At 45.8% G+C, this 26,018-nt stretch overlaps 1 protein-coding gene across 3 annotated transcripts; it reads right to left on the reverse strand.

The window, feature by feature from the left end:
* Positions 1-881: 881 nt before the first annotated feature.
* On the reverse strand, positions 882-25,988 carry Max (MYC associated factor X). Of its 3 annotated transcripts, XR_007830799.1 has the most exons (6): positions 25,704-25,988; positions 25,005-25,031; positions 16,814-16,921; positions 3,580-3,703; positions 3,017-3,101; positions 2,225-2,371 (listed from the first exon to the last, which is right to left on the reverse strand). XR_007830799.1 is itself a non-coding variant. In XM_051147933.1 (5 exons), the coding sequence occupies exons 1-5, from the start codon at positions 25,737-25,739 to the stop codon at positions 2,184-2,186; spliced, it is 483 nt and encodes a 160-aa protein (XP_051003890.1). In that variant the 5' UTR covers positions 25,740-25,977; the 3' UTR covers positions 882-2,183. The 3 variants fall into 3 exon arrangements, 2 of the variants coding, with proteins under 2 accessions (XP_051003890.1, XP_051003899.1); XM_051147933.1 differs by lacking the exon at positions 3,017-3,101 and having other exon boundaries at positions 882-2,371; positions 25,704-25,977; XM_051147942.1 differs by lacking the exons at positions 3,017-3,101; positions 25,005-25,031 and having other exon boundaries at positions 882-2,371; positions 25,704-25,976.
* Between the last annotated feature and the right edge of the window lie 30 nt (positions 25,989-26,018).

The raw sequence follows: 26,018 nt of genomic DNA on the forward strand, positions 1-26,018 counted from the left end.
TGGCTGATCATTCCTAACAACCATGTGGTACCCTTGTGACTGAGGCGGCGCCACGCTGACCCACGAGGCTGCTTCTGCCCAGGCCTTGTTGCATCTCTCCCCTTTGCCTAGGGAAGGAGAGCCTCCAGGGACTCTGCTTCCCCAACAGCTCTGCTTTCCTTTGTACATCACAGCTTTTGAGGTCGGATGCTGCATCCTCCACAAACATGACCTATCCACCAATTTCCCTTAGCCAGACACTACAGACTGCCATCTGAGGAAACGAGCCCCCGGCATTCTCTGCCATTCTAAAGCCAAGGACTTACCTGACCTCGCCTCTTCCCTTGGTCTATGAAAGCAGTACTTCCTGTCAACCAGACCGAAAAACAAAATGGCGATGCTTTCTGGCTGGAAATTCTTTTCTTTCAATGGTCAAGCAGTTCAGGTTGGAGTTGGGTTGACAGTAGTAAACTTGATGCTGTTATCGTCTTTTTGACTTCTAGTCTTTGGTAGCTCTTGCTTCCTCTTTGTAACTGGAAGAACTCTCTAGAAACTGAAAAACCCCAGCCAATACTACCCAGCTACCTCTTACACAGGACACTCATTACCAGGAGACTCATAGCCACAGCTCTGAGCCATCAGTTCCTCCAAAGAGCATCTGTTTAGTAGCAGGAGCTGTTGCACAGATTTCCCACTGAAGCCTGAAAGTCGTTTCCTATTATTTGCCTCTCAGGCTATGAGACACAGGAGAAACAGGTCTGGCTACAGCTGCTCCTGGCTCTGCAGGCTCCAGTGAGACATCTCTGCTTCTTTCAAGCTTCCACGGGGGCCCAGTAGCTTCCAGAAGGCTCTTCCCTCAACTATCTTGGCCATTGCAGGGGCAAGAAGACACTACTACCAACAAGGATAAAATAAGTTTTTATTTATATTCTTATAGTAAAGGTGGAAGCCTCAACTTGCAAGACAATTCTCGGGCAGTATGTACAACATACTTTTTATTTCCATGGAATGGAATCAAACACCGACTGAGACTACAGAGTATACACTAGAAATCAGCAAACGCTGGCAACAGAGTAGGAAAAAGACAAAGAAATGAAGCCTAAAGGCAGGAAACCCTTCACTGGGATCTGTTGACCACAGCCAGAGCCAGGGCTGGATCACACAATGGCGACAAGTTCTGGGACAGGAGGAAGAGAAGGAGGGCGGGGAGGATGTACTGGGCTGTGGGTTTAGTACCAGGTAAGTCGCTCTTGGTATTTACATAAAAATAGTTGGCTCTATTTTTTAGAAATACACACAGAAAGAAATGAAGATTTGATCATTACTTTATGAATCTGTCGCTTTACAATATCGACATCATCAGAAATAGGGGCATTTCATTCAGATTCAAATTTCAGTAGCAGGAAATAAATATCAAAACATCATCACTGGCCCTTAATACAAAACCTCTACCCCACCTAAAACTCCCCCCCTGCCCCACCCACAAATAGCCACCCCGACCACTCCTGGGAGGTCGGTTCACTGCTGCCATCTCCTATACATACCAGTGTCACGTGGCCTTCTGTAAGGCTGGCTCTGCAGGCTTAAACAACTGAAGAGTGAAACATGCCAAGGATCCTGAAAATCTGTCCCCGCTTTCCTTTTATACCACAAACTTCTTCAAGAATATGGTCTTTCAACAGGAGCGATAGCTTTTCCAAGAAAATAATCCTTACAAAGGAGAGGGGGTCACTTCTGATTACTCCAATCAGGTCATCTTGTCAAAGCACAGCAGTTCAGAGATTCACAAAGTCCACCAAACACAGGTGACAGGGGACTGGGAGGAGAGCCTAGCAGGGCAGGCATTCTCCAGGCACATGCTCTGAGGGCTGGAGGAGCTGGTGGGGTGGGCAGGACACCATGTACTCAGAGGTCTGGCTGGCCGTCTGTCCTCCACAGAAAGAGCTGCCAAGTTAGGGTGTTTTGGTTTAAAATTTCTGGTGGGGACAGGAACCCCTGAAGGGAATACATTTAAAAATAGTGGACACAGAGAAGGGGATGAGAGCTGTTGTCCAAGAGCTTCTATGCAAAAATAACAATTAATAAAAAGAAAAGGAAAATAAAGAGTCTTTTCAATGGTTTCAAGGGTTCTAACGATGAACTGAAAGGAGGATGAGACGGTGGAGACGACAGTTTTTATTGCTGGCCTGCCTGCCCCGCATGGCTTAGCTGGCCTCCATCCGGAGTTTCTTCCTGTTCTGGGGCTCTTCAGGCTCGGATTCTGAGCTGGAGTCTGAACCCCCATCGAAGGCAGAGATGGTGCCGCCCTTGGCGTTGGTGTAGAGGCTGTTGTCTGAGGAGGGGTAGTTGGTCTGCAGTTGGGCACTTGACCTTGCCTTCTCCAGTGCACGGACTAAAAGGCAACCAAGGGAGCATGTTACCACCTTCTGGAGATCCGAAGCGACCAAGTGTCAGATTCAGGGTCCAGCCTGTTCTTCCTAAGGGTTTGCTTGCTGGCCCCCAAGGCACAGGGTGGCTCAGAAGTCATTCCCTTCTGGTGGCTGTTCCACCTGCACATTTCCATTCCCCCTTTTCCAACAACTGCCACACCACCCTGAAGAGAAGGCTTGTGATGAGACACCGTCCTGCCATGGACCCAGCATAGAGACCAGAGCAAGAGTTCCCTGTTGGATTGAGCAACGCAACGACATAGAAGAAAGCTAGCCTGGCAATGCTAGGCTCCATGAAGGTGTGAGGGCCCAATGATAGCAGGAAAGGATGACAAAATATATTGGGTCAAAGAAAGCTTTTGGCTTGGCTCTCATAAACAAAGTCTACTTGGAATGACAAGCTGGACACTTGGAAGCAAGTCACCAATACACACAAAATACCTGGGCCTTTCAACAGACACCCCTACATGCAGGCTGCTTGGCCCATTATCCAACCCGCTGCCGCCACCCACTGCCCATCCCTTGGTTCAGCTCAGCTTGAGCCTGGAGGATCAACCCTTCATGTTATTTATTTTATGTGAGATGTTCTAACCCAGGTGGGTACTTGCATTTCCTTTTACTTGCATCTTCCATGAGGGAGGAAGAGAAGTGAATTCCCCAGGAACAAAGAACTTGATCAGCTCTCGCTTTCCCCTGTGGTTATAGGAAAAGGCGGGTGTGAGCATTGAAGAACAGCAGGGGCCTGGCCCATAGGCTGCCCTGATTGGACTACTATCGATAATAGGGAGGGCTCACTGTCCCTGAACTCCTGGAGACTCTGGTACTTACATGGCACATTCTACTCCAGAGATCTCAAAAGGTCTGTTCAGCTACCTGATACAAGGTGTGACCCTTACTGCAGGCAGAGCACCTGAGCCCCAAGGAAGGGAGAGATCAGGCCAGAAAAGATACAAGCCTTTGGATGTTCAATTCCCTAGCTCCTCCATCTCCTCACTGGAGGGCCTGGTCCTTCCTCAGGATGGCTCTAACACTCAACTTCAATGGCCCGTGGAGCAGGGCTGAGGACGCATCTGAAGCATGGTCCTCTGGCTCTGACCGAAGGCCCAGGTGTGAAAGCCCCAGCCTGGCCGGGCACAGCAGGGCTAGTCGCCCCAAGAGCTTGGTTGCTCACCTTGTTGCTCTAGAAGAGCATTCTGCCGCTTGAGGTCATCAATGTCTTGCTGGTGCGTATGGTTTTTCCTTCGCATATACTGGATATACTCTGTTGCTTTGTCTAGGATTTGGGCCCGGGATGCCTGTTGCAATATGAGGGGGAAAAAGGTGACAAAATAAAAGACCAAGTCTGCATAGCAGGAGAACCATGTCTTTCTTTGGCAACAGCATGAGGGAAAGAAAGGCTGGAAACAGGAGAATGGGCAAGATGGAAAAAGCCGAGGAAAAGTAATGGCGAGTTATGGCCTTTATCCCAACGGCCAAGTGATTCACAGAACTTGCCTACACAGTCTTAAGAGCTCTATCAGGAACCCAGGACTCAGGGCCATGCTGGTTTATTTAAAACCACTAGCTAGATCATGCATGGCCTAGGCTTAAGAGTCCGTCTGACTCCTGAACTTGTACTTCTCTCAGCCTCTCTGGATCTTTCCCCCATGGTTTGAAGGCCAGGCAGGCCTCCCAGCTGTTGGGATTACAGCCAGAGGCAACACTCTCAACCCTCTGGCTCTCTAGCTTGCTTTAAAGTCTTCAGCTTGCCTGTGCCTGAGACAGGCTGGCCTTGAGCTCACTTGTAGCTGAGTATGCCACTTCTACATTTACTTCCTGAGTGCTGGGATAACTATTCTACTTTTATGTGGTGCTACAGGCTTTGTGCATGCTAGACACAGCTTAACTACATCTGAAGACGCCAAAACACAATGAAAGCTCAGGCCACATACACTCTGTTAGGGCCTGGCCACAGGCAGTGGGTTCAGAATGACAAGAGCATGGGCTGGGGTAGACCTGGCTTGGCATCAAAGTGGGTACATTTTCCCCCATCAAGGTCTTAGGACTTCACCAAACCCTCACACTACTGGGAAATGAGCTTAACTATACAATGGTCCTGCTGCATCACCATTGTCTGAAGAGACAATCATGAAAGCTGTAGGTACTTAAATTCAAGACAGGAAAAACATGTAGTTGAGCCATCCCAGGAAACAGCCACACCTCTACAATTATAGTAGGCAATCTGGGCCTGGCTCATCATGGGGAACAAGTTAATAAGTAAGTAAACAAAATGGGTAGCAGGTTACTGTTTACTGAGCCCCTAGAATCAAACTTGTTTGGAAGATTCCCACCAGGCTGCCTATATGGCCAGTCTTAAAGCCAGGCCACAGATCCAACATGTAAATTGGTCAGGTGTAAGCTCTGGGCAGGGCAGCATAGTAGCCCTGAAGTCTGGTGTTCATTACAAAGGCTTTGTACTCAAAGGGCAGTGCTTGACAATTCTGCATTATACCCCAGTGCTCCGAACCACCAGAAAACAGTGAGGGGAAGGCAGCAAACACACCAGTACTCAAGCTAGCAAGCTAGCAAATCTCAGTTTACTCCTATATTTTTAAAAAATCCTAATGACCAATTACAGACCTTAGGGTAGGCAAGGTGAGGTGTGCAAGGCCTGAACTTTTACCAGTCCTTGAGAACACTAGAGTTTCCAGGCTTTCCTTTTATAGTACTGCACGGTGATCTGCTCAAGAGGAAAGCATTCATGTTCAATCAACCATTTTTATCCGGTAAGAGTTATGTGCAAGGTAGTCACTGTGGGGAAACAAAATGTATTGGCCACAGCTTCTTTGCCCATAAGCTTATTGTCCAGTTGAGAAGATAAGTATGTCTATATGCAGACACGCCACAGACAGTGCTGACAAGTGTAAAGACTAGGAGATTACAAATGTCACTGAAGATGCAGCTTCTCGCTAGAGTGACAACCTACTATGTGGTAGACACTGGCTTTAGTGCTGCACACTATGAAACAGTGACCTAACTGAGTAGCACAGGGCATGAGGTGGGGGTTAAGTTGGGTGTGTGCCTTTAGCCGAGTAGTCACCCTGTGTAAGAGGAATGAGGTGACCCAGCAGTGGACAGACACCTCAGAGGCTCTCACTCTTCAAAGAGACTTCTGAGGGCATCGCTGGCACAATGGGTGGGGGGAGCACATCACTAGTAAGGACCAATTAAACTACCTTGCCCCTTTGACAGAAGCTGCTTGGTGGAGAATGACAGGCAACAGGGTGGGGATGCAACAGACAGTTATAGTACCTATTTGTACCTAGACATTCCTGCCCACGGCTGCTCCTCACCAACTCGAAACCCTCCACCCTCTCTAAGTCCTTGCACATAGATACACCTCAGTCTTGTTCACTGAGTCTGGATCTGCTTTGAAACTGTGGTCTTCTAAGTGCTGGGATTAAAAATAAGTGTGTACATTCTCTTTTTAAATTTGCCTGTTTTAAAGCTGTTTTTCAAACAGTTCCCAGAAGGTAGTCTTAGTTCTTAAGGCATGCGTCCATCTAGGACAAGAGGAGAAAGGTAGAATCTGAAACTGAGAGTGCCTGCATGTGGCCAGTGCCGACTCCCGCTGAGCAGCAAAGCAACAGGTCTGTGCACCCCCAGTTTCTCTTTCAGATACTTACAACCGAAACCTGGAAAGCAGAACCAGGAGGTAAAAAGCGAGTGGTCAGCACAGGCCAGAGAAGCGAACACGGGGCTCCAGGCGACAGCATTTCAGAACACTTTTCAGTGAGGGCGAATTATAAAGGCTCAAAACAGTGCTTTGGGAACGAGAGGTCCCCAAAGAACACTGGCCTGGTTTTGTTTGCTTCTAACTTTTAAAAAAGGAGATAGGGTCTTACTGTGTAGCCCTGGCCGTCCTGGAACTCACTCTGTAGAGCAGGCTGGCCTCCAACTCTGAGATCCACCTGCATCCTGAATGCTGGGATCAAAGGCGTACACCACTGCAACCACCTGGCTGGCCTGTTTTAAATCCAGTGTTCAAGGCATTCCTAATGCTAAACACAACATAGCCCTTCCTCTAACTCCTACTACAAGCAGACGTGCCCTTGGTCACGTGGGCAGGCTGCCCCTGGCCAATCAACAAACCTAGAAAAATGGTCCAGTTCACTTTATTTTGGTCTCTCTAGGACACTCAAAAAGTCTAAAAAGTTAAAAAACACAAGATATAGGATGCTACAAAATATTAAACGTACATCCGCTCCAGGGGAGAAAAACAGAAAGTTAAAGTCAGAAAATGCAAGGTTCATCTGCAATCAATGCCTTTCGTCTTTTTAAACCACAAGACTACATGAGCAGCCACAACCCTCCCAGCCTTTATGAGTTCAGAGTACTTGAACAATAAACATAAAGGTCCTGGGATTTATGGCATAGACTATGGAATGGGTCTAGGCTTTCGGTTTCTGTTTTCTGAAAAGAAGCAGGGTCAGCACAGTCAACTGAATGTTCACGTGAGTCCTGTGACTACACAGAGCCTGGTAAGTCAACGTGCGCACAGATCGACCACTGTCTTAGTAAGGACCCCGATGATTTTTTGCCCTATTTAGTTTTTAATATTTAGAAAGCACTAGTTCTGCCTTCTGAGTAGGCTAGGCTCTTCTGAAAAGGTTGGACAGTGCTGTGGGCCAGGACAGATTGTGGCTGAACTAAAGAGGCAGCTATGCTATATACACACAGCGGCATAGAGAGCCAGCTGCAGGCAGGTGCTGGGCAGCCTTGGTAGTTCTTGTTGAAAGCCCATGCTTAAACACAGGAGTAAGAATAACCAGTGCAACAGAAACAGCTCACATGGAATACTGGGGGCCAGGCACCCCACACAACCTTCGTGTGAGGAACCTGATGCACAAACAGCTTGTAACCTGCTCAGTGCTGGTGAACTTGTAGGGAATAGTCAGAAATTGAAACCAAGTGTCAGATATACTTATGTTTTAGGAACAGAACTGCAGAGACAGAGTTATCATGGCAAGAAAAACCAAAGATGAGGAACAGGACCTGGGGAGAATCACTGATCTGCCTGCAGAGATGGCAAGGAAAACCCCAGTGAAGATGGTTTCCTTAAAGTAGAGTCAAGGTGGATGATGAGCAAGCAGCTCCATGCACAGGCCTAGGCCCAGGCTGAAAAGCAATGGCAGAAGACTGGTCTTTTTTGTTAAAATGTAAGAAGTGAGAAACAAAATCAAACAAGCAAATAGCTGGCTTATAATAATAGTGGCATCAAAAAACACTGCTTTCCACAGATGAGACCTAAAGAGGCTCCTAGCAGAGGAGGAGGGCCGGAGCCACAGTGCTTATGGCTTCACTGCCTCCTGGAAACCTAGAAAAGGAGGAAAACCCACAAGGTACAATGAGGAGCTTTCCAGGTCTGGCAACAGGTGGCCTGAAGGAAAGGGATGTCGTTTCCTGCGGTACAACCCTTTTTCTGAAAACAGAAAACAGGGGCAACCTACCCATGTGTCTGGCAAAAGTTTCATATTTCAAAAAAGGACTCAAAACCTTTGAAAGAACCTAATTAGACTCTCACAGATTTGTATGATACCTGAGGCTCATCAACACAGCCATGCCAGGGTTATTAAGTCACAGAGCCAGTGAGATGGCAGGTGGGTAGAACTCAGCGGAAGAAGAGAACTGACTCCTAAAAGCTGTCCTCTTCTGACCCCACCAGCCACCCCCGACACAAGAGAAAGCAAAAGCTCCAGATTTAGTTCTCAGTCTTACCACACTTAGTGTTTTTATATAGAAAGCCAAACTGGTTTAGATAACAGGGCATGAGAGACAAGGTAGAGAGACCACAGTAGCCTCAGCTCACTAACATGAGGAGCATCTCTGCCCTTCCCTGAGGACCTAAAGCCAGCAGCTCCACTAGTCCCTGTTCTCCAGCCAGATGCTCGCTAGGTATGGTGGGCCATTACATCTGCTCTAATGCCAGTGTTTGGGAGGCTGAGGAAGGAGAATGGTGAGTTCAAGGCCAGACCATTTTACAAAGACCCTGTCGTGAAGAACCTAAGTGGTGGGGGAGGAAGCAGGCAAATCTGATGAACATTTCTGTTGAATAAGCCACTTTCTGGAAATGAAAATTAGCAAATCTGTACAACAAATGTAGATCTCCTTTAAACTAATTCACTCCGAAATGGAACCCATCAGTCGCAGCAAGAGATGAGAGGCTGAAGTTCCTTAAAGGCTTCGTGTTTGCAGGCCCTTGGCAGGCCTGGTGACCGTTAGGCAGAACAGCAATGACAGAGCCTACAAGACCTTGGCTTAAGGGTCAAAACTTATTTTAAAACCTTATGGGCTCAATTGTGATGCTGGGACCCTGGTAGGAGGTGTGGCGCTTCCCCATCAAACTCTGTCCAAACAGAGTAGGCGCAACACATAGTTCCTTGAAGAGGAAATGGATCTAGGGAATAACATGTGGAAAAGTATTTACCAAACAAAAAATTTAAAGCCAATTACTAGTTTTTTGCCTACAAAGTTAGTTAGGCCCTAAGGCCCAGTGATGGTGAAATTGAGACAGTCAAACTCCATGGAAAGACGCCAAAGTTTACAAAGCGAATGAGATGGAAACAGTCCTCGTGGAAGTATCTTGGCAACACACAGCAAAGCCAGTGGCTAATACCCTTCATCCAACTCCTGAGAGGGATTCTGAATACAGAATGGCTACACACTTCCTGCTGCTCATCACTCTAGTTATAAATGTAAGAGGTGTACAACACCCCAGTTGGCCAACAGAAGCATCCCAATGACTAAATATGAATGATATGTCATTTGGAGGAAGATGAGATCTGTAAACACAACTAGCGAGTCACACTTTACCCGTGGCCAGTGTGCCCAGAGACAGACAGTGCAATAGCTGCCCTTGCTTCGTAGACTGTATCAGTCCTATGCACTGGGGCGGGGCGGGGGAGTTCTCGTGCAGACTAGGATAGGCACAAGTCCACCAAGTCATTGACCTTTAACTCTACCTCCCACCACAGCTGGTTACAAAATGCTGGGATGGAACCCAGGGCTTCAGGCATGCTAGGCAAGCCCCCCCCCCCCCCCCAACAGAGCTGCATCTGCAGCCTCTGGGTTGAAAATTAAAATAGCTTTTGGTGGGAGAAAAAGAAGACAAGTCTGATATCACTTTAAGGTGGCAACCATTTTTAGTCACAATTAACTGGAGGGTGACACAGGGAGTATAAAGTTTACTACATAATCCAGTACAATCCCACACTAGCCATATGGTTAATGAATACTTGAAGGTGTTCAGTCCAAATTGCAGTGACTACAAATATAGGGAAAAAAAAATATATATATATATATATTTTTAAAAATACTTAATAATCTGAAGAAACAAAGAATGCAAGTACCTCTCCTGGCGCTCTGAAGGGAAAGCCCCACCCTGGGCTCTGTAAGGACTTTGGGATGCTCCTCCAGAAGTATCACCTTTGGTCACAGAATTAAGTCTAGGGAGATGGCTCCCATCTGATTTTGCAAGGTAAGCAGAGTTAGGTCTGGTAAGTACTAAGAAAGAGGAGAGCCTATGGAGCCATGGAATCAGGAACAAGGCGTGACTTAAGAAGCATTTGAGAGAGAGGACAGGAGGTGGTGACTGGCAGTACCAGAATGCAGGCAGGGGAAATGCTGGGACACAGCTCTAGGGTCAGACATTATCTGGGTCCTGAGGCCAGAGTGACCTTGAGAGCCTGAGAGAGGTTGACAATGGCGTTTTAGACAAACAAGAGGAAGGAGACACAGTCTCTCATGATAGGAGGGTTCTTACGAGAAAAGCAGCAAGCAATGCTGAGTCCTTACCAGCCTGGTCCATGAGAAGACCTTGTAGGTAAGACACAGAAACAGTGTACACAGAAGCTGATACTTGCCCAAATTGGAGTTTGGCTAATGAGTAATGAATGAGGTAAAATGGACAGGGCTATGGTTTATATTCCATTTCAAAGACAACCCGCCAACACCATCCACAAGAAAGAGGCATTTCCCAGACACTATAAGCAGCACGGACACAGAGCTCCTCCATTAAGCCTGAGAGACAGGTTCCCTGCCTTGGGTGTGTGTGTGTGTGTCTGTGTGGGTGGGTGTGTGTGGGTGGGTGTGTGTGTCCTAATGATGGCACCGCACAGGCAACATTCAAAACATCAGGCAAACACAAATACTAGTAAAATGACATTGGGATTTGAATATATGCCAAGAACCATTATATTCTTTGCCTTAACAAAGCTATGTCTTAAAACACACCTGCCTCATTAAGGAAACCAGACTTTATCTCAAGTGAAACAGAGATTAGCTCTGTCTTTTAAATGTTGTTAGATGTTAGCCTCTTTTCCTGCATGAGGGCAAAGACCTCAAGAGTAGAGGCTACCTAGCTGGTCTCTACACTTCTATAACACTCACAGGGTCTCAATTGCACTGGTACACACAAGAGAGTCGGCGCTGTTATTCTCGGGGCTGTGTAAGCCACTGTTTTCTTGCCTCTTGCCACAACCACAGGTGGAGAACCTGTCATGTGCGGGATCCCTGTACTCTCACATCAAAGTCAAGAAATTCTGAGCTAAGAGCTGATTAGAAGATCAAGGTTCTGGTTTGCTTGTTGAGACAGGTTCTCATGTAGCCGTGTGACCTCACACTCACATGTAGCCACGGTGACCTGGATCTCCTGATTCTCTTGCTTTCACCCCAATCACTTTGATTACAGGCATGTAGCACCATGCCTAGCAAAATCCTGCGTTCAAATGCCGTATGTACGGTCGAACTCTTCCCACGCATTTCTATCAGGAAGAAATCCACAGCACAAATGCCTGAGAGAAAACTACAGACATAAGCAGGCATTTAAGAAACAACTATAAGATGTGAAAAATTCCTGTGATTGCTACCCCGCTGCAAATGGCAATGGGGAAAGCAACCTTCTATTCCAACTGTCAACCATGATAAGCAGAAATGCCCAGCTATAAACATTCTGAACTGGTACTAGAGTCAATTCATGGGCTAGAGGAGGAAGTTTACTCTCACATAAAGGCAATGGGTTGTCTCCAAGGTCTTGCCCCCAACTAACAAATCATCATTGAACTCAGCGTCCAGGAACCATTGAGAAACAGGCCCTAGAATCCATCTAAAGATGATTAAAGCAACTTCTATTCAAGAAAAGTACTATCTTTCCATTTTTCCTAGTTAGCTCCACCTTCAATTGAAAAACTATAAGAGAAAACAAAACAACCCCCCCACCACCACCCAAAAAAAAACCCAGTTAAAACAACAGAATATGAAGGTGCACTCCCCAACCCAGGGACGGATGACAAATCTAAATAAATCATCACAGACAGGAATGATCCATCCACTTTCTGGGGCCATGCAGAGAGGTGTAAATTCAGCTCTGCACTTTGGTGTAACCTGAGTAAACCCCTTTAGGAGTATTTTCATAGCAACTCCTTTACGACACGCTGCTGAGATAACAACTCTACCTCAAGAGAGCTCCCAACAGATGACAAGATTTAAGTACTTAAGCAGGACTGACTTTATTTGTTGCTTTATTCTTTCACAATCTCACACATACATATAATGAACTTTGAGCGTATTTTCCACATTACGCTCCCCACTCCTTCCACTGAACCCCTCTTCCTCTCAACATGTCACCCTCTTTACTTACATGCTTTTTTTTTTTTTTCTTTTTGTGAGCCCTTTTGCATCTAACCAAGATTGCTAGCATGAGTAGTGGAGATTCTGTTTGGTACTCTAGGCAGACTTCAGACCTCAGGCAACCTTCCTGCCTCTGCCTGGGAATGATGTACCCCTGTGCCACTGTACCAGGCTTGATTTCATTAAAACACCCTCAGACTGCCGGAAGATGGAACTCAGCAGTCTCAGATCTATTCCTTGTTCTGGTACACCCTGGGTCATGACCTTAAGCAGGCACCTACCTCATCCTTGACAACAGCAAGGGCAACAACAGGCTGCACTTGAGGCTGGCCTAACTCACCATGGAGCTGACAATGACCCTGAACTTCTGGTCCTACTGCCTTCACTTCCTAAGTACTGGGATTACAGGTATTCAATACCGCTCCCAGATTACTGGCTTTTTCTTTCCTTATTTATTTATTTAAAAAGAAAATCATTCAGTCGTGTGTGTGTGTGTGTGTGTGTGTGTGTGTGTGTGTGTGTGTGTGAGAGAGAGAGATCCCCCTGACACTGTAGTTGTAGGATGTTGTGACCCACCAATATGGATGATGAGAATTGAACCCAGGTCCCTGAAAGAGTAGCACCCTGAACTCAGTTATCCTCCTTCAAGATTACAACAGTTAGGAATATAGGCACTCTTTATGATGTTTATTTTATCATACAAATACAAGAAACAAGGAATAAATTGAATTTGTGTCTTACATTTAAACTTTTCTTTCTTGCCAGACATGGTGACACACTCATGTCATTCCCACACCCCGGAAGCTGAGGCAGAAGACCCCTATAAATTCTGTATCAACCAAGACTACCTTAGGGGTTGCAAGCCTCAGCTACATTATAAGACCCTGCCTCAAAACAACTAACAAACAAACAAATGGATGAGTGAAACGTTTACCCTCTGAGACACAGTAGCATAGGCCTGTTGCCTCAATAATTGAGGGGCTGAAGCAGAATTCTGAGTTCTGATCATACTATATTCAGCAAAAATTCCACAATAAATTTTAAAAAGGCCATTTTCTCTCCCCAAGTACCTTGGTTAGGATCCAAATCAATGTTAATTTTTCTTTATATATGTTTAAAAAAAAAAAAAAAAAGCAGAGGTAGGAGGAGCTCAGTGAGTTCAAGGCCAGACTAGTATATATAGTGAGTTCCAGGACATCCAGGATACACTGTGTCTCAGTGTGTGAAACCCTGTCTCAAAAATAAATAGGAACAAAGTAAAATGTTATATATGTGTATAATGCCCATGACGAAACTCATTACTTTGTTTTAAAGACATACACCTTTAGTCCCAACACTTAGGAGACAGGCAGGCAGATCTCTCTTGAGTTTGAAGCCAGCCTGGTTTATATAGTGAGTTTCATGACAGCAAGGACTACATAGTGAGACCCTGTATCACCCCCTCCAAAAAACAAAGAACACTCGAAAATCCATACACACATACATTAACAAAAATGACAAGAGGCTTCAGTTGAAGTCTCAACATCTGGAAGCCTGAAGCAGAAAGATCACTATGAATTCAAGGCAGTTTGAGAGGCACAGAATGAAACTTTATCTCAAGAAACCAAAACTAAGAAATAAGCAAAAATGTTTAGAAAGGCTTGGACACATGTCACATAATCCCAGAGTCACCTGAACACAAGGATGTTGGCATCAAAGGCTTTTCTTCCACAATCTGAGCTAAGCTCTCCAAACTCACACGCAACACTCATTTCATGACCACTTACATGTCACAACCTTAACCATTGCAATTCAAATCAAGAATGAGTCAATTTCCTTTGGTTCCAATACCACATTTTAAGAAGAAAATTGCAACATTTAGTGAGAAGTCAGTCTGAGAGGCCAAAGGGTTCCGGAAGTTAAGACTCGGTGCACCTGTGGAACTGCAGGCAGACAGAAGAACAGTGAACAGCCCTCTTTTGTATGGGAAGAGGCTGGGTGCAGCCAAAGTTAAGTGCAAGCAGGACAGGAAGGCCTCTGAAATAAGAATGGCGGCTCGCAAACTGGCAGATTAGGCCTAACAGATCGGATTCTCTTCCTTTGACTAAATTAAAAAAGACTAAGCCAAATCCTAGTACTGATGAGGTGGAGGCAGGTGATGACTTCAAGGTCAGCCTTAACTATGCAGTGAGTTCCAGGACAGCCAGAGATAGAAGAAATGCCATCTCAACAAACATGTAAACACAGCAAGTTAAAACACAGGGCCTGGTATCATCCCCTCACCCATTCCTTAGCCACTCTGGCCTGTTCAAGTCTCCTCAACTGCCCCTGAACGCTCCTCAGGTCCTGACTCATGGCTGCTGTTACACCCACTTTTCTCCTGCCTGGAATGCTCAGCACCAGCTCAGCGTCAGACAGACATACAGACTGATACTTTTTCACTCCCACAAAATCTGCCAAAGGCCATCTTGCCAATGAGATCTGTCTGTCCCAATAAGTTCCAGCATTCTTTCCACCTTCATTTCCTCCATAGCCCACGCAGATAGCCCTGGCTAGCCAGGAACTTGATATGTAGTTCAAACCGGCTCAAACCTAAAAAGATCCACCTGCCCCTGACCTTCCACGTGTTGTGATTAGCTTCACCAGCACCATGCCTAGGCATATTCATATTTTTAGTGATTACTAAATTTCTACCATTTCCGTGTTGGAATAAAAGACCTCCTTATTCTTGCTAAGAATAGTGGCTGGGGTACACAGACCCTCAGCAGATATTTGCTGAATGAAGTCAGTGAAAGGGCCACAAATGAAGAACTCTTTATTCCATTCGTATCACACTAAGTTGAAACTTTCACCTTCTCTAAAAAAAAGGAGGCCACAGGATTTAGCATGATGAAACTGTAAGGACTGCAGGAAGAATGCAATAGCAAGGCAAGAGACCCCAAATAAGGAAGAGCTACAGCTGTGGCTTGTGATCTGCTCTTTCCAGTGTTTTCAAACTTAACAAGTCCTCAGAATCACCTGACTGCTTGCTGCAAGTGCACACTCTCAGGCTTACCTCAGGGAGCTCACAGCTCACCTATGAGAAGCACATCCTCAGTATCTCTCATTACTTGTGAGACTCAGGTAAAGGCAGCTCTTGCCCATGTACCTCACAAAATGCTGTCAAATGACACTGTGGTATACGGAATAAGCACCCACTGTCAACAGGTCAGACGTGCATAAGACACAAATCTTTTGCACAAAGAGTGCGTCTCTCAGTCATAAAGATTTTCTGTGGTGCTCAGTGTTACACTCAGGAATGTGGTTATTCCGGAAAGTACCTTGGTTCAAGGCCATTAAATCAAGTACATACTAAGTGGGCTTAAGCCACAGCAGATTCTGGTTTTGTAATACTGTATTCACATGGCCTATTCGTGTTTTCCAGTAAGCTTAGACTTACTCCACACTTCAACCACACAGAAGGCCACATCATAGAAAATATAAAGCATAGCTTTCTAACTTTCTATAAACATGAAAAATTTGATCTTGGATAACCAAACAAATTCAGGACACTTAACATATAACTAAAGCAGTAAAGCCACTTACAGTATACCTAGGGTAAAGATTGTTTTTAGTAAATAGTGCTTCTTAAGCTAGATGTAGTAGCCCATGCCTGTAAAGCCAACAGGCAGGAGGGGCTGAATTCAAAGTTCAGGCCAGTCTGGCTCTACAGTGAGACTCTTCAAACAAGCTGAGTAAGTGTGGTGGAGGACACCTGTAATCCCAGCACTTGGAGAGATGTTCACTTAGGGAAAATTTTAAGGATATCCTTAGCTATGTAGCCAGTTGCCTAGGCTATGTGAGACCTTGTCTCAAAAAAAAAAAAAAAAAAAAAAGTTGTTTTCATTTTCTCAATGTTGGGGATCACCCACAGGACCTACACACTATATAGTAGGCATCCCATGATTGAGTTCTTCTCCCCTCAACATTGTATCAATAACCCTCAAAAAAAAAAAAAAAAAGTGTTCTATTGAAGGACTACAAAAAGCAGCCTGCTAACTTTGCCAAGGGTGGAACTAATTATGCAAACAAATGTTCTTTCTGTATTCCAAGGAGTGACCCTAACTCATAGGCTTTTGTTCAAAGCTTTTGTTTTTTGAAGCTAGAAACACTGGCTCCTACCTCTTCAGGGAACACAAGAGTTTCTAAAAGCTGCTAGGAAGATGAGAGTGATTACTTTTTACTTCATCTCTCTTAACTCTCGTTCTACAGCTTACAAGGCTCTTTATACATCTTGGGAAGAATAGCTAGCTGTCAGGTCTGGAAATCACTGCTGGCCCAGCAGGTTCACAGACTGCCGGCAAGCGTTCATTTACACTAAACACTGATGCTGAACTGCACGAGAGAAATTCCCACAGCCATTTAGGGAGTTGCTGCTGGCCTGAGGAATCTTTAGTGATCCTAACCTAATTACAGACCAAGTTATATACTACAGTATATAGTTATAATAATGTTGTGAATGACTAATTTATTTGCCTAGCATATACAAGGTCCTGGGTTCAATGCCCAGCACCACCAAAGAAAATGTGATCAATTCCATGTATCTCCTAGGGCTATCTCATAAACAGCTCCATTTGAAATGTTTTTTTCTAAAGATAATCAAGAACAGCTGAGATTGGGGAACTTCCAAAGAACATGCCACCTGACTGTATTTCTTTACAGAAGGGATATCCTAATGGGTTCTAAGCTACTGATGGGCCCAGGCCCAACAACAAACTCACCTTCTCTCCTTGGAGTGATGGGACTGAGTCCCGCAAACTGTGAAAGCTGTCTTTGATGTGGTCCCTTCGTTTTCGTTCCAGTGCATTATGATGAGCCCGTTTGTCGGCCTAGGAGAACGAAAAAGAAAGAGCATGTTAGGAACGCCACTCCTTTCACAGGTGGATGTGGAAAAGCCTGGAGGTGTATGCAGTCAGCGCTGTCCCTGGCAAGTGGACTGGAAGATTTGTAGAGTGAGGTGGGCAGTTAGGAGTCTCCAGAATTAGGCTCTGTTAAAGGAGGAGAAAGGGGGTGAGCAAGGCTTGCAACAGGAACATCCAAAGTAACAAGATGGATCCAGCTCATGCACAAGTAAAATCAAGGTTATTCACAGGGACAAAGTATGACTCTCCTGTAAGTGTCCTCAGCCTACATGATGGAGCAGTTGCCAATCCGTGGTTGGAATGTAACTAAGAAAGCTCCAGTGGGCACCTTCGTAAGACAGTTACCTTATACCATGAGATCTGGGGAAGGGGGGGTGCTTCTGCCCACATGAGACCCACCATCCAGAGGCTCTGCTCTGACACCCTCCTGCTAAAGGTCACTAGCATAGCCTCTCATCAAGTCATACAAGAGAGCCCCAAACCTCTGGAAAACACAGTTGCATCTGAGGTCATTATGACAGAGCTGACAGATGTGCCAACTGCATTTGGATTTCCTCTCACACAGGCTGAGCCAGAAAGGCAGTTTTGGGTAGTAGACCTTCTGACACCTACATGCTCTTCGTAAACTCCCCCAGGCACTTGAAGGAGGTCAGGTCCACTTGGCAGTTTTCTAAATACCCTAACCAGCCTTTAACCTTTCCTGCTTAGAATTATAAACAGTCAGCTGTTGAGGAGCAGGGCTGCCAACCAATCAGGAAGGGTTGCTGGGGAGCACTGCCAAGGTGCTTCATCTCCCTCTAGACAGAAAACAAGGACCTACTTCAGCAAGAGCTTCACCACACCTAAACTTCAGGAATTATAGAGACACTCTCTTGAGACTTTACCCTGACTAGAGCAGGCTGTGCTAAGCCAGCCTAAAGAGCTTGTCTATACATTACAAAGTGACCTGGCTATTAAGCCCAGAGTGCCAGGAATTTTGAAAATGCAGCAACAAGTGTAAACTTGGTTTAATGCCACTTCCAATGAATCCTTCTACTAGAAAAGATGGGCAGATAGAAATCAGACAAGAGCCATGAGAAGAAAATGATTTGAAATTCTATTATCAAATTCTAAGTCTGTGACTCACTCTGGAGGAAGAGCCTGGAGTCCCTGTGGCCTGAGGTTTGCTCCTGATCTCTCAGGTAACTTGCCTACAGTTCTGCTAACTGATACAAACTCCCATCACAGCCACTGTCCTGGAGATGGAGAAGCTGGGAGGACTTGTAAAATTATCCCTTCTTAAACCTCAGTTCACTGTAAAGCAAAATATTTTCTTGACTAGTTATATAAAAAATACAATGGAGAACCTCCAAGAAGATTAACCTTGGCAACCCAGGTAATTGAAGTTAGAAGTGGTAGCTCTGTAGTATACAGGAGGGCAACTACGGCTGCCCTCTAATAGCAGTGTAAAACAGCATGAAGGAACTAAACCCACCAACACACAGGTAAACTGGCTACTACAACCAATACCTGAGGAGTGCAAGACATCTAGGAGCAGCATGTGACATGCTCTGGTGTTTGCTTTGGTTTCTAAGATGGTCTGTTTACCTGCAAATCAATTGTTCAGCTTTAGTCTTCAGCAGCAGCCCAAGATACTCCTGTCTACTAAATCACCCCAACTCCTGGCTTTCCTCCCAGCCTAAGAGCTGTGCACAGAAGCAGTGACCCCAGTTACCCACAATCCCTCCTGTCGATACAAATAAAATCCTAATTGTCTATTTTCTTCCTGGGAGAACCCTGAAAATCCCAAGCAGTTAGAACTAAGTTGGACTTGGTTTCCTGTGGGCCGTGCTGCAAACAAGGAGCTAAGTTTAACCCAACACCAAAATCATCCCCACAAGATGCACCACCCCCTCCCATTTGCTGAGCACTGAAAGGACTGAAACGGACAACAAGTCTTTTGGTTGGAGGACTGTAGTGAACTTGGCTGTAGACCATGAGCAGAAATCTCAGCTTCTCATCTGGGGAGCCAGCCAAGTTAGAAGTTGGCTCAGCTAGGAGAGGCGGCAGGCCACTGCCTGGTAGAAAGCCTGGGCTGGGGACTGTTGTTCTCCAAGCAGTGGATGGAATTTCTGTGGTGGTTCCAGACCCAATTTAACAGCAGAACAGGGGAATCTTAGACCAGTCCCTCCTGCCATGCCTACCCCTCAGCTGCAATGCCTAAACAGAGACAGCCACAAGGAGGTATTTGTTTTTCCCTTCCCCAAGCCTCATTTGCAAGCACACGTGAAAAACATGCGGAACTCACATGCCTAATTTCAGGCAACTCTGAATTAAGTGACATTTCTAGTGCTTACAAAGCATAGGAAAACTTGACACACCTTCACACAAGGCTGAGAGTTCTCTCTGGAAAGTATTTCTAAGCTACAGATGAGGCTGAAAGCCCCTAGCCTTGCATGATGGGCCAGTGGGCAGGCCAGTATATTGCCTTGTTAGCCATCGTTTCTTACTGACAGCTTACTTACAGACTAAGCTTTCAGAATTGAGAAAGAAAACCGAGGTGAAAATTCTCATTATAAGGTGCTGGAGATCATCCCATGAACTGTCGTTTTAAAGCGGCATAGCAATTAACAGCAGTGGAACAAACAAAGCAACTCAGATGAGTGCACACTCTCTCGCCTACACCAAGGAGTGTCTGGTCATGCAAACACTGGCACTGGCGGTACCCTTGCGGTCTAATAGGTCATAGAGGTCTTCTCGGGCTACACCACAGGTTCCCAAATGACTCCCCTACATGTCCTCAGGAGCAGTGGCTGGACACTGCTTGCTCTTCAGCATAAGAATTGCAGTTTTGGTCAGCAAGCCCTTCTTCATCAGCATGGCCCAAACTAAGAGAAGTACTAGGGGCCTTGTGATACCAGAGAGTGGGCCACAGCTGCTCAGCAGGAACTACAGCACCAAACAGCTTCCAGCTTTGATGTCTATGCCAAGGTTTTTACTCAGTCTCAGTTTTAGTTCCACCAAACTTTTCCACGCTGGCAGACAGAAGCAAAATCTTCACCTATAATTTGTCCACCTCTCACACTAGCAAGCATGTGTATCTGAGTGCAGTTCAATGTTGAACGCAAGCTCAGTCGCTAAACTGGCAGGAGGACACAGAAGCTAAGGCGACCCGCTCAGAACTGAGGAGCTCTCTCAAGAGAGCTTATTGCACAGAGACTGCACCTTTACTCTCAGCACCTCACCAGTCACCAACCTAATTTCCTGGAAGGCTTAGCATGGAGAAAGAAACATCTTACTGTAAAGGATGTGCAAGGTTCTCCAGAACACCATTTCCTGCCAGCTGCCCGACATCTACCTGTTCCACACATAGGGGGAGTCTTCTTAATGCCAATGTAGAAAACCCTCACCAAGGAGAGAATCTCAGTCATTCTTAGTGGATATTCAGTATGTTCAGTTTCAGAAATTTAAAGGCTGCACTTTAGAAGGAAGACAGGATTATCAAGCTACACAACACAAGATTACACAAACACTAAGAATGCTGAAAAATACAAAGGTTCCAAATTTTCCTACAGTGTATTACTTCTGATTGATAAAAAATCAGATACATAAAACAATTTCTAAGCAACCTAAAAGTACTCATTTAAATCATCTCAAAAATTGCAACATGAAATGACAGGCAACTGAGATAAGCTCACTAAAGTCTCTAGCAGGTAGACAGTAACTCCAGTCTCCTCTTCTGTTTGAAGCCTATGGCTGATAGACACTTGCTTTTGATGTTTCTCCCATCTTTTGGTACCTAAAAGAACTTGGGAACACTACACCCCTGACATGTCATCCCACTAGCCATATAAGAGGAAGGATTTCTTCGTTAGGACACTGAAGTGGAGCCTGACAGGACACACCTGTAGGCCCCGTACTTGAGAGGCTGACGTGGGAGAATCACTGCAGGTCAGAGGGTAGGCTACATAGCAATCCCGTCATAACCTTTCCTTGCCCCCAAATAAAGATCAAACAGGACTCCTCCATCAACTCTTTTATCCTATCAGCCTCTTGATAAAGCAATAACACAACTCTTAAAAACTTAACACCACCTTTTCTTTCCACAGGCTCACCCAGGAAGAAAACCTGCTGCTTACGTCATTGGAACCAACCCTGAGCAGGAATGAAGCATGTGCGCCTTACAGCATTTCTGACATGAAGCTGATCCCAGGTAAGACACTAAGTTTCCTGAACTCCAACCTCCAAAGTGGTCAAACTCCCTTCCTCCCAAATACCCTTCAATCTCCAACGAAGAGCTGAGAAGTTAAAAATACTAAAGTATAGTCCAGAATAGCACAAATCTATTTTAAATCTCCAGCCAGTGTTGTAACTGCACCATGGCGAGTTCAATGGACGTGAAGGACAATACCTGGAGGCAGGCCTCAGGGTACTGACCAGCTCAGAATCCGACGTTTCACTTACACTTTCACTCTTTCCTAGAGAAATTTCCCAAACAGAAATAAAGCAAAAGGAACGTCGTGCATAACTCAGAAACGTATCTTTAAAATACAACTTACTCCCTTAAAAAAAAAAGAAAAAAACACAAGTGAGATTCTGCAATTATCAAATTTAGTAACTAGTGTTTAGGGCCACTTCCTCTAACAGCTTGCTGTCCCCTGGAGAGGCTGCTTCCGGGTGCACGACAGTTGTCAGATCAGTTTCACTTTCTGTTAGCCTCCTTCCTAATACTGACCTGAATGGCTTGCACCTTTTATGGGGCTTAAAATACTCTACAGACTGTATAAAATATGATCATCTTTTCATGTTAGGACTCACACAATTTGCTTGTGTATGTGTTAGGGTCTCACCCTGTAGCTCAGCTCAAACTAATGGCAATCCTCCTGTCTCAGTATCCAGAGCGCTGGGATTACAGGTGTGAGCTGCCACACTTGGGCTCCAAGTAACTTTTTTAAAGTTTTCTGCAGTCATAAACATCTAGTTTTCAGAGTCCACATTTTAGCTTTTCATTTTAGTCCACATATTTAGCTAACAGCTTTTCACATTCCAAAAAAAGTATTATTTACACTAAATTTCAATAAGCAAATAGATGTATTCACAGGGATGGAGGGAGAATCCATGCTTCCATTCCATCTGTGATCGTCATTCGATGAAGTGTCTATACCTGCTTTTTTTGTCTATCATGATAAACTTGTGCCAGATAAATCTCAACAAGTACATCAAATTAACACAAAGGTTCAGCTCCCAACAACACAAATTTTATTGTCTATGTCCCTAAATGAAAGGGAAAAAAAATCCTAAGCACCTTAACAAAAAGAGGTAAAAACAAATAGACAAAGTCCAGCCTTTTGGGGATGGAAGCATTTAGTAAATTAATTTACATCACCCAGGTGGATACTTTAAAAATAACTGCTTATCATAAAATAAGAAAACATCTTTCACTGAGAAGCAAATCTAATTCTAACTCTAGGATGATCCTTCAAAACCAGCCTTTCTGATCCTTCCCTCTAACACCGATGAAGCCCTGTAACCTGCCCATCTTGTAACCGAACACTTGGAGGGGAAAGGAAGTTGCTTTTTTGTTGTTGTTCGTGTTTTGGTAGAACAGGCTCAAATGAAAACCACCACATCCATATTATTAAGAATAACAGTACCCACATATGGTGGTGAACACATTAAATCACAGTACTGGGAAAGCTGAGGTAGGTGGATTTCTGCGAGTTTGAGGCCAGCCTGAACTACTCAAAAAAAGAGAGATGATAACTGAAAGACAAAACAAAAATCTGACTTTCAGAAGTATGTTTAACACTTCATTAAGAAATAAAACATTAGCTGGTCGTGGTGGCGCACGCCTTTAATCCCAGTACTCGGCAGGCGGATCGCTGTGAGTTTGAGGCCATCCTGATCTGCAAAGTGAGTCTAGGACATCCAAGGCTACACAGAGAGACCCTGTCTCAAAAAGCTAAAAAAAGAAAGAAAGAAAACATTATCTTCAGTGAGGATCTCTCAGCACAATCTTCAAGCCCCCCGAGATAAGCACACTGGATCAGTGGGCTCGTTTAATGTCCAGGCCACCTGTACAGTTGTTGACGCTCTAACGAAGAACAGACACAACTGTTTTTACCCTGAGACTATTGAATTCCTGCACTGGAGTTATCAAAGTAGCATTCTGCATACTTGTTTTTTCCATACAGGGTTGAACCCAGAGCCTCCCGACAGCTACTGAGCTATATTCCCCAGCAAGCAAGAGACAAAAGAGAAGAGTTCTTGTTTGTTTGAGCCAGAACCACAAGCTGTAGTCTGGGCTGGAACTCATTCTGTAGCCCAGGTTGGCCTAAAAATCGGGGCAACCCTACTGCCAAAGCCTTGCAAGCACTGGGCTTCCGTACTGGATCACAACCCTGGGTTCTGTGGGGGGTTTTGTTTTTGTTTTTTTGTTTTCTGTATGCTGGGACAGGGCCTTGGTAATTTGCTGAAGCAGGCTTGAATGTTTGATCTTCCTACCTTTGCATCCTGAGTAACTGGGTTCACAGGCCCGGGTAACCATGCCTCATGTCATCCTTCAAATTCTTACAAACTCCCAAACAGCTGTTCCACATATCGTTTAAAAATCAGATAACTAGGAGCTAAAGAGATGGCTTAGTGGTCAAAACCTGAGGACCCCCAAGTCCAATGCCCAGACCCACATGTTAGAAGGAGAACTGACTCCTTCCTCTGACTTTCACTTGTGAGCCATGATATATACATGACCACACACACATTAAAGAAATGAATGCAATTTTTAAAAAATCAGTTAAGTAGGCCGAGGTTGTAGTGTCCTAGCAGAGGGTTTGCCTGGCATGCTTAAGGCCACAGGTTAAACTCCCAGCAGAGTAAAAAATTAAATGCCCATGAACAGACCAGAAAAATAATTATCTGTTTTTAGCATTTTAACATTCTTTGTAAAGTAGGAAGTTCCATGGAGTATGGCTCAGTGGTAAAGGGTCTAACCCCAGCCCTGAAAAAAACAAAAACCCCAGAAAGATCTGGCAACACTGAGCTCACTCTTTCTCTTTTGTAGCAAGCTCTAGGGCTAGGTGGCTGCTGACTTTTTAGAAGGGGTGTGCATTCCTCAGGGCCCCAGTCCGCACCCCCTCCCTCTACCCTTGACTCCTTCATTATCTGGTTGCCTGGTCCCCCCAGGCAAATGCATTTTTGGCTCTCATGCTACACCTTTCTTGCATTTCCAACTATCATTTATTACATTTGTTTCTCTTCTCTGATTTGGACTTATTCTGAGTCTATTCCTTTACTCCCTCCCTAATCTATACTTACTAAGTCTCAGACTTCAAAGAAAGAGATCATGGTGCCAACCCCCAAATCCACAGAAACACCTACAAAAACCATGAACACCAAAAGCCTAAGATTTCGCCGATAGCATGCTATGGGGCCACTCATCACCCTTCAGCAAAGCTGTCTCCTACAATGCCAGTTCTCAACATCTTTTTTTTTTCTTCTTGAATGTTAAGTCAGAGGACAAGCTGCAATACTTTCAAGATTTAACTTCTGGCTCCTCGGCTTTTCCATTTTTGTTGCTGTTGAGAAAACCTCGTTTCTCCACTGTAAGGGTCTGCAGCAGTCACGTGACTTTGGCTAAAGGCCATTGCTCCATATGCCGTCAGCTCCACACAACTAATGCAGATATTGCTTAAAGCATTCTTGCTCCTCAATAAAACCTGACCAGTTTGCTCTGAAATAACACTACCACTCACTTCGGAATTCCCTTGCCTTTCTCACATGCCTCGCTGCATCCTTCACTACAGAACAGCCGGCAGCACAGTCGGCAGACAGGGCTCCTGTCACTCACCTACCTAACTTAACTACTCACTAGACTCTACCACCTGAGAACCCAGAATCATGGGATTTGCAAACGCCCCCAACCTCCAACCCCAGCTGACTCCATCTCACCTTAGCGGTTAAGAGGAGTTTACAAGAATAGTAAAAGTAACAGAATGATCTCTTTTTTTCTCTGACTCCAAAAAGAACCAAAATGGAACGGAAATGAAAATGAAATGGAGAGTAGGAGACGTACCGCAGATTGAAACCTCGGTTGCTCTTCCTGGAATAAGAGAGAGAGAGAGAAAAAAATAGAAAATATAGAAGTTATTTTTACACTTTGCATTCAATAATAAGAAAGAAAATGCCGGCGGCGGAGGAAGCAGCGGGTGGGGAGTTAGCCCGACAACCCTCCCTCCCTCTTTCCCCTCCACTCTCTCCAGCGGGAACCGCAACCTAGCGGGGGTCCCAGGCACTGCCTCTCCTTCTGTGAGCCGAACTGGACAGAGGGAGTCCGGAGCGCTGTCTGCTCTCCTCGGATCCCTCTTGGGCGTCAGAGTACGCCCAGCTCCTTCATCCCCAGTACCAACGGGTCACGAGAGGAGGGGAATCGTGGACCCAAGAAGCAGAACCAGAGCGCTTGTCTCCTTGCCCAGGATCCGGACGGATAATAGGGTCCCCAGCCGGGAAGAGTGGAGAGGGAGGCCTCGACACCCTCCTCCACGGGAGGAGGTGGGGGGTCCCAGAGGCCGCGTGTCTGCTCCCACCTTCAGTCCCAGGAGGCCTCTCCGACAGGGCTGGAGGGGAGCGAGCCCGACGCAGGCGGTCCCGACCCAGGGGGAAGGGGACGGAGGCGGCGGCGACCCGGCCCCCTCCCGCTGTCGCCTCGCTGAGAGCCCTGGCCGCTGTCCCCGCCTGACAACCCGAACCGAAAGGAAGAAGCCCCGGGACTCACGTCGCTCTCCACCTCGATGTCATCGTTATCGCTCATTTCCTACGGCCCAGGGAGCGGCCACTGCAGCGGCGACCGGGGAGGGGAGGGGTGGAGGGAAGGGGGAAGTCACCGACAACAACAAGCCGAGTGCCCCCACGCACACACACACTCACTCACTCGTACCCTCACTCACTCACTCACACACACTCACACACACACAACACGGGCGACAACCACCTCACTGCAGCACCGGATCAACGGCGGCACGCACGCCCGGTCGGCCCCCTGACACGTGACCGGCCTCTCCGCGCCGGGGTAGACGAGACTTGTAGTCCT

The sequence above is a fragment of the Acomys russatus genome, chromosome 1 (assembly GCF_903995435.1).
Source record: "Acomys russatus chromosome 1, mAcoRus1.1, whole genome shotgun sequence".
Lineage (NCBI taxonomy): Eukaryota > Metazoa > Chordata > Mammalia > Rodentia > Muridae > Acomys > Acomys russatus.